This window comes from Catharus ustulatus, chromosome 1 (genome assembly GCF_009819885.2).
Source record: "Catharus ustulatus isolate bCatUst1 chromosome 1, bCatUst1.pri.v2, whole genome shotgun sequence".
Lineage (NCBI taxonomy): Eukaryota > Metazoa > Chordata > Aves > Passeriformes > Turdidae > Catharus > Catharus ustulatus.
The window spans coordinates 127,463,926-127,472,333 of NC_046221.1; the positions used below are offsets into that span (position 1 = coordinate 127,463,926).

The 8,408-nt window shown below is 39.1% G+C and overlaps 1 protein-coding gene across 1 annotated transcript in view; it reads right to left on the reverse strand.

The window, feature by feature from the left end:
- The window catches only part of TRPA1 (transient receptor potential cation channel subfamily A member 1), a 31,807-nt gene extending 23,839 nt beyond the window's left edge, over window positions 1–7,968 (reverse strand). The window contains exons 1-6 of the mRNA XM_033065817.1: window positions 7,849–7,968; window positions 5,112–5,274; window positions 3,880–4,055; window positions 2,079–2,186; window positions 1,551–1,659; window positions 1,076–1,221 (exon numbers count right to left, since the gene is read on the reverse strand). Of these exons, the coding sequence (XP_032921708.1) occupies window positions 1,076–1,221; window positions 1,551–1,659; window positions 2,079–2,186; window positions 3,880–4,055; window positions 5,112–5,274; window positions 7,849–7,968 (822 nt within the window). The remainder of the gene's footprint in view (window positions 1–1,075; window positions 1,222–1,550; window positions 1,660–2,078; window positions 2,187–3,879; window positions 4,056–5,111; window positions 5,275–7,848) is intronic.
- Window positions 7,969–8,408: the final 440 nt, after the last annotated feature.

Sequence of the window (8,408 nt, forward strand, 5' to 3'; positions counted from 1 at the left end):
AGATTCTTATCACTCTATACGAAGTCCCTAAGATTTGAGATAATTATACTCTTAACAACCTTTTGCAGTTTAATTAAATAACAGAAACATGCAGCACCCTTTAATACAAGAAATGAAGCAAATGAAACCTACAGAAAATTATATCTAGACCAACACAAACAAAAAAGCAAACAAATGGTTGTATATAATACAGAAAATGCATTATTCTAAAATGTCACTTACTTACTAAAATGGAATAGTCCTTAGAAGTAATTTTTAAATCAGTTTTTCTGCAGGTATAAAACAGCTTTGTCCATTATGCTATAAAACTATTATAACCTAGACTCATAAAATAATTAAGCAATATGCAGATGAATAGAACAATATTTGCCAAAATGGGACTTTGTTTAGCTAAATGGGACTAAGCAGCTTTGATATATGCCTGAGGGTTTTGACTTTCTCATCTTTTAGAGCAGGACCACTTTGGTGAATGCATTGGAATGGGCTTTTCCACAATGCCGTAAGCATTCTCAAAACAGTTTTACCCATCACAAAATCAGCAGCATAAATCACCTCATTCAAAAGCTGTGTGTTCAGAGAATCAAACCAGTAGAAAAGGCAAAGCTATAGTTTTGCTCTTATGAGTTGATTTCATCCTTGCAAACATTTTGATTCATGATAGACATTTTAAAAAATGTTTATTCATGAATGCATTTGGGCACAGACCCCTACACCTGCAGTACTACATCATGGAAGCAGCAGCAGTATCACAAATTTGTGTTTGCTTACAGAGAAGATACTGTAAAGGCCAAGGCAAGGCTGTGGCTAGACAAGAATGATCAGAAAGGGTCAGACTGAAGATCTTGCTTCTGGGAAGGGATGACCCAGTGTAACTTGTGTAAAGAAACGTCACATTTTGCCTGACTTGAACCACAGACTTGTTTTCCTTTGCTTCTCCCTCTGCTTTGTGATGGAAGAGAAAATGAGCAATTATTTTCTTCTTGTCTTTTTTTTTCCCACACCACTCAGACATTTAGCAATACCTATTTAGCAATAATTTTATCAAAAATACATTTTTCTCCAATCTGAATTTTACCTGTTTTAGATCAATTTGGGCTCCAAATTCAATGCACATTTTAATCATTTCAAGGTCGCCACTCTGAACTGCCAAATGAAGTGGACTGCACTTTCCATTATTGGTAAAATTGATGTGGGTTTTAGCAGAGTGACCCAATTCTTCACCTGAGAGATGAAAATAAATGGATTTTCTTTTAAGGGAGAATGAGATAACAGAAGATATAAAGGCTTTCAAAACAAGCATGTTAAGTGTACAATAATATTCTCCCCTCTCAAAATATGAACCTGTCACACCTGTCATTTAACAATGGATGAACATACATTTAGCAAAGCAGCTGCTGCAATCATACAGACGTTGTTATCTTAAATACCCATAGGAATAACTGTAATAATTTCTTTTAAGTTTAAATGCAGTTATAATTGCTTGTTTTCACAGTTATTTGAAAACTAAAAGCAGCAAATTGGTACTCACTGCTTGAGGACATTGTATTTACCTTTTTTCAAAAGAATTTCCAGACATGTTTTTGCACCTGAAAATGCTGCTGCATGGATAGGCATACATCCTGTTTTGTTTGATTTACATATTTTTCCTCCATTTTCAATCTGAAAAACAATGTCTCAATACAGCTTAATGACATACAGAAAAATCTGAAAAACTCATGTACTATCACAGATATAGTCTCCTAGGTAGCCGTCTCCTTCTGTTTAACGTTACATGTGCAGTATTAGTATCATATGCATTATAAGTATCTTTTGCATGTTATAGCCATTCAATGCATGTGCTTCATTCTGTGTTGTCATGACCTTCAAAATCAGTTTTTTCCCTAAAGTTGGACACTCAGATAGTTACAGATATAATATACCCTCTTAAAAGATTAAAGTTTGTTAGTAACCCATGCAAAGCCAGTTTCAACACTAGGTCCATGATTAACCTTCCTGCACTGCACAAAGACAGAACTCAGAATAACACTGCCTCAGGGTAGAGAGAATCACGTCAAAAGATGATGGATAATTATACCTACCAGGAGTGTCAGTGCTTCAGGATTGTCCTTGTAACACGCTACCATTATAGGTGTGTTGCCTGCTTCACCTTCCAAGTTAACATCTGTACTGCTATGTTGGACTAAAATCTAAATGTTTAAGAAAACATTCAGTCAATCATAAGCCAAACACAACAAAAAAAAGCCTATTCCATTATTTTTGTTGTTTACAATCCAAAGCACCCTTGCAACTTACTCATTTTGCATGCCAAAAACCCACAATGCATTGAGACATGAGGGGGAAAATGCAGAATGCCAAAATATGCTGGTGAGAAATGCAGATATGAACAGATATGAAGTACAATTCTTTCCAGCAGGCAACCACGTAACTAAGTTAAACTTCATAGCTGCAAAGTATTTTAAAGTCTGATTTAACAATTTCTCAATACTGGAAGAAAGTATTTTCTCTAGCACATTGCAGATAGGGATTTTTAACTGAAGTTTCCAACAGAAAATCCCCTGGCAAGTGGCAAGGCTGCAGAATCTGCTCAACTGAACAGTAAAATGAGGGGAGATGGGTCTTGATGAAAACTGGGACCTTGCAGTCCTTGCTCCAGTCTCTATTTTAACATCTGACACTGAACTATCAGTATCATCAATTATCTCTATCATTGCCTCCAGCACTTTATGAGAAGTAAAGGATCTGGAAATTATAATGACCATCCTGGCTTATTTATTCCCCTAGCTAGATGTTGATTTAATTGTCTTTCAGTAATTTCAGTTATTTATTTTTTCTGTACTAGAGGAGCTGGTACATTTAATCACTTTCAGGCAATTTGGCAACGAAAACCAAGAGAGATTTAGTTTGAATAAACAACAGAGTGAAGGGAAAAAATGAGATTTAGTCAAGAACCAAAGCACAGAAACTGATAAAAAGCCCATTTAAAAATGTCACTGATTTCAGATTTCATTGTTCTTAATTTATAATAAACACAGATTTTGCAAAAGATTGGAGGACACTGAAACATTTTTAAAGAACTCTTAATCTTGAATACAAATAACATGTTTCTTTTGCATGGATGAACTAGAAAGACAAATTTAAAGAGAAATGGAAATGTTGTAATTTTAAGGTTGTATTCATCTAAAAAATTAAAGAACTTCAAAAATTTTAAACTTCTAACCCTATGCTGCATAGGAAGTGAAAACATTCTCACTGCACTTAGACAAATGGTTAAAAACTACGCTGTTTAAATCTCAAAGCTATCGCTGTTTTACAAGATTCAATATGGACACTTTAGTAATCTATTCACAATATATTTTTGTGATTTTTAATCTCAGATTTAGTTCAGCTACCATTCAATTGCTTATTAGAATGTTGGTTCTAAGAATTGTGCTTTCTGATTAGCTTTAATCTGTTCATTATTTTAAAAATACACTAGTTTCAAGAATGTTAATACTTCTAAGACTCCCTATACAATCACAAAAAAAAAAAAAAAGAAACAGAATATTATAATTTGAAATGCCTACGTGAAGTTCCTGTTTTAAAAAGAACACTTTTAAAGAAAATTCCTTGTGTCTGGAAAATTAAAAAGCATTTTCTGTGAAACATAAGGACCACTATCATAGCACAAACATCTGTATTTCTATAAATCAGTAAGTTACTTTTTACTGGCAGCGTTGAGAGGACACCAACATTTCTATAGGCATCATGTTACACATCCAGCTCTCTAAAGGAAATATATGAGGAGATATGGAATATATCAACAAGGCCTTGGTGCTCTGCACATGGCTGCTGCCTGAGTTACTTATCAAGTGTGTATATTTGCATGGACTTTAGGCTTACCTTCACAATTTCATTGTGCAGGGACTGAACAGCCATATGCAAAGGTGCCATCATATTGGAGTTGAGAATGTTTGGATTGGCTCCTCTGCTGAGAAGCAAACGAACGCTTTCAACCTGGTTTTTCTTTGTGGCCCAATGCAGTGGGGTATTTCCAGAAGAATCCATCACATTTAATACTAGGTCAAAGGAGAGAAAACAAGACAAAACAAAAAACAAAGCAAAACTATCAAATGTTCTGATTGCAGTAAAAAAAAAAGGTGTTTTCAGTGTCAGGTTTAGGTCTGTGATACCAAATTTCCTTGAAAAAGGAAAGGAAAAGATTTCATGAGATGCAGTGCATTGTGTTAAATTGACTAAATATTGTGCTGAATATACAGTATTGGTGAGAGGAATGGGAGTGGTGAAACACCTATTTCTTGCTCATTATCTTACATGTTTTTCCTCACCCAAGAGTTACTTGATTTCCCTCCTTGATTCTTCTTTTTCCTATTTTGTTTGACTTTGCAACTATTTCTTTAGAGACTGCACGGAATAAAATGAGTGCAAAGAAAGGAAATTAGAGGAAACAAATAAGTGTTTGCAAACAGTAAGAAAATTAAAGACCATAGCTACTCTGTTTCACTTCAGAATACAAAAATAAATAAATTCACACCAGTTATAAAAATGGTCTCTTCTAGCCATATATTTTGAGCTTGAAAATTGAAGATAAACTTCTACAACTATCCTAAAAAATTAGGACAAAAATGAAAGACTGAAAATAAAAACCATAAATTTCAGCCAGAATAACCTAAATTAGATTTGCCATCAATAGGTGAAAAAAAAAAGCTTTTCATGGCCATTGTAGGTTTAGTCAGTAGCATGCAGTCTGTCAGTGCAGTCTGATATGTTCACAATACTTATTATATAAGAGACAAACAATATGAGTAAGGAAGAACAGAAAGTCAAGTCTTCTGTTCAATCATTGCAGTTTTCTTTTTTACATCTGAGGACCATATATCTGAGTGTCAAACAAAGCAAGACATATTGATTCACTGCAGTAGAGAGAAAACAGTCCTACACAACAAGAGCGACCCAAGCCACACCTGAGACAGTGCAAACTGTGGCAGACAGTTTGAAATATATTAGAACCTATAAATGGAGATAAAAGTCCTGTTTCAGTTGGGTAATGGACATCTTGACTCTTGAATTTCTTTTATTGTGCTAAATAAAGTAGTTCATAAAATGCATGTTACCTTCACAGGAAGAATCATCTATGATCAACTGCATTAGTTCTATTTGTCCCCCTTCCGCAGCGTGATGCAGGGGGGTGGCATTTAACTCATCCAGTTTTGCAAGCCCAGAACGATTCTTCTTAATGAAGCTCCGTAGCCTACAGGCACTTCCATCTGAAATAACCTGTGTTGGGTAAAAACATTCTCATTTTCTCATTCTCCTGAAAGGCAGAAAGTCAGCAATGCCATAATGTGTTTTTGTGGGACTGTTACTGCTCAATAACTCCCGCCCAGTTGTTTGAGCTCAGACAGAAGTTCACAAATCCTGATCAGATTGAGCCAAAAGTGAAACTCTGATTGGTTATTGGTTTAACTGACTGCAATATAAGATCCAGATGAGAAACAGTGCAAAATGAACAAAACTGAAAATCATCTTGAATACACTGTTTTCTCTTTGTAGTGAGATCAAGATCCTTCCTTCACCATGGAAAATCTCAAACAAGATAATTCATCACTTATGTTTTTATACTCTTTCTTGCAGTGGCCATGTAAAATGAACCCAACAGAGAGGAAAATAAATAACCTTGATAAATTAATTTTTTTAGATCTTTTTACAGGGACTGATACTGTGTCCTTGGCTTTCAAGTTCAGCCATTGGGCTTCTGTGATGCTCACTGTGTCAGAGAAATCAATATATCTTTTAATTTCAGCAGCATGGTTAGAACATCAGAATATTATTTCAGCCTGAAACAACTCAGTATCTTCCCAGTGAGCCCACTGACAGCTTGATACATTCCAGGTACCATGCTTTACAACCAAAGCCCACTATGGAAACTCTGCTGTTTATTATTTTATGATAGTCTCCAAATATTTTTGTTAAAGTTACTCAAAATCCATATTTCTATGCAAAGAAAAGTGATAGAATATAACATGATTGTGGTAGAATGGGCAGGAATTTAAGAAACAGATACTGAAAAGAGAATAAAAAAGAAAAACAGTTCAACTACATTGGTTGAAAAAAAGGAGTAAAATGCTTATCAAGTAATGCAAACCTTCAAATGGTGTGTAAGCAAAGAATAAAGAAAGGAAATTCCCTAAAATCACTTCTCCCTTCACACCTGCAAAAGGAAAGGAAAACTTTGCTCTCCAGGATCCCCTGGGTCACAAAGACTCAACAATTTTCGCCATCCTTAAGTAAATATATATTACAGGACAGCTCATTCAGATGCTTGAGCATCTGTTTAGCTTCATTCAGCTTAATAGTCCCACTGACCTCAGCGAGGTTACTCATGTCAATAATGTTACAAATGTGTTTAAACATTTATAAGACTGAGGCCAAATACAGGGCTGGTATCTGCTTCAAAAGTGCAAACAGAAAAAGCTAATTGAAAACATGTGATGTAATTGTGGAAAGAATATTTAAGATGATTCAGCTGTCACAAAAATAACAGTTCAATTACACACACAATATCTATAAATTTTAAACACACCAAAAAGCTTTTTAGAGAGCCAGTATTTTCTATTCTTTCTAACACTCTACTTTTATTATTTCTATTGATCTTGACCACATTTTTCCACTTTCAACACTGGATTTATTTCTCAGTGTAAGACAAAACGTGGCATGATGATAATTTCTATTGACAAAAGTAAGATTTATCAGCCAATACTGCAGTGCTTCACTAAAAAAATAAGGAAGAAAGAAGTCAGTCAGGTGCTCTCAGTACTTGGGTTGGTTAAAAACAGCAAAGCAAGCTATTTTAATCAACAGCATCTCCTCTGCCCTGTGCCTGAGCAGCTCTGTAGTGATAGATCACCCATCAGAGTGACAAGTCATATTATGCTGAAGAGGTGGTGCTCAGGTCTACAGCTAGCACACAGAACACTTATGTGGATGGAAATGACCTCAGGAGGTATTTAAACCCATTTACAAACTTTGTCAAATTTGTTTAGCCTACTGTTAAAAATCTCCAAAGTTATCCAAGTTCTCCATCCTGTAAGCAAACTCTTCCTTTGCTTAATTATTCTGATGCTTAAAAAAGGCTTCACTAAAGTTTGGTCTACGTCTCCCTGGCAGCAATACAAATACATAATTTCTCATCCTATTCTCTATTAAAAATGGGAAGATCTTATGTCTTCTGTGGTTACAATATCACTTTTGTAGGTTGCACTGATGGTTCCCTTTCCCTAATAGTTCTAGTGCTTCTAAACTTCTCTTTCGGGTCATTTTTGTTAAGGGGTGATCTATTCATCTATTTCTATCATGACTTCGGCCTCCCTCTCAGAGGGAGTCTCTTTACGTGCCCAGGGGTGAGTGAGTTCTGTGCCAGCAGCCTGTCACCCACATCCTCCCTTGCCCGCTCCCCTGCCTTGCACCTACCTGGCCCACAGAGCATCAGTGTCCTGTGCCCCCACACCCAGGGCAGCTCCCAGCCTGTCTCCATCCCGCACCCATCCTCCCAGGGCAGCTCCCAGCCTGTCTCCATCCCGCACCCATCCTCCCAGGGCAGCTCCCAGCCTGTCTCCATCCCGCACCCATCCTCCCAGGGCAGCTCCCAGCCTGTCTCCATCCCGCACCCATCCTCCCAGGGCAGCTCCCAACCTGTCTCCATCCCGCACCCATCCTCCCTCCCGGGCGCACCGAGCGAGCGCACAGGGTGTTCTGGAGGAATGGATCCCTGGGACAGGACAGAACCCTGCCGAGCCCGCACAGCCTCCAGAGACCCCTCACCCTCCACCCTCAGCCCTGTCTCCCACGCACCTTGAAGACATCCTGCGAGGCCACGGAGGCGGCATCCGCCTCGCACACGACGCCCTGGTAGGCGCTGGCGGCGGCCGCCTTGTCCCTGGCCCGGCAGAGCCGCAGCAGAGAGCGCTTCATGCCCGCCCGCCCGGCTCCGCGCCGCGCCCGCCCCGTCCGCTCCGGAGACCTGCGGGCGACACAGCGACTGACGGCGGGCCCCGGCGGGGCGGGGAAAGCGCGGCAGGCAGGGAAGGCAGGGAAGGCAGGGAAAGCAGGCGGGGGACATCCCGGCGGGGCGGGCATCCCGGCGGGCGGCGGCTCCCACCGCAGCTCCGGGCGCGCCCCGCGGGAGCGCAGCGCCTGTGCCCGCCGGGAGCCACCCCTACTACCACCCCTACTACCCACCCCGACACTGCCCTCCCGCCCCGCTCTAACAGTAGAATTTCCTGCTTTTAGCTTCTCTGTGTAGCCGTAACGTTTTTCTTGCAGAATTTGTTTGACCAGACAATTTCGGGATGTGAAGGAAAGCTGTAAGAAGAGTACAGAAAGAAGTAGCATGAGCTGTTTCAGAGGGTTAA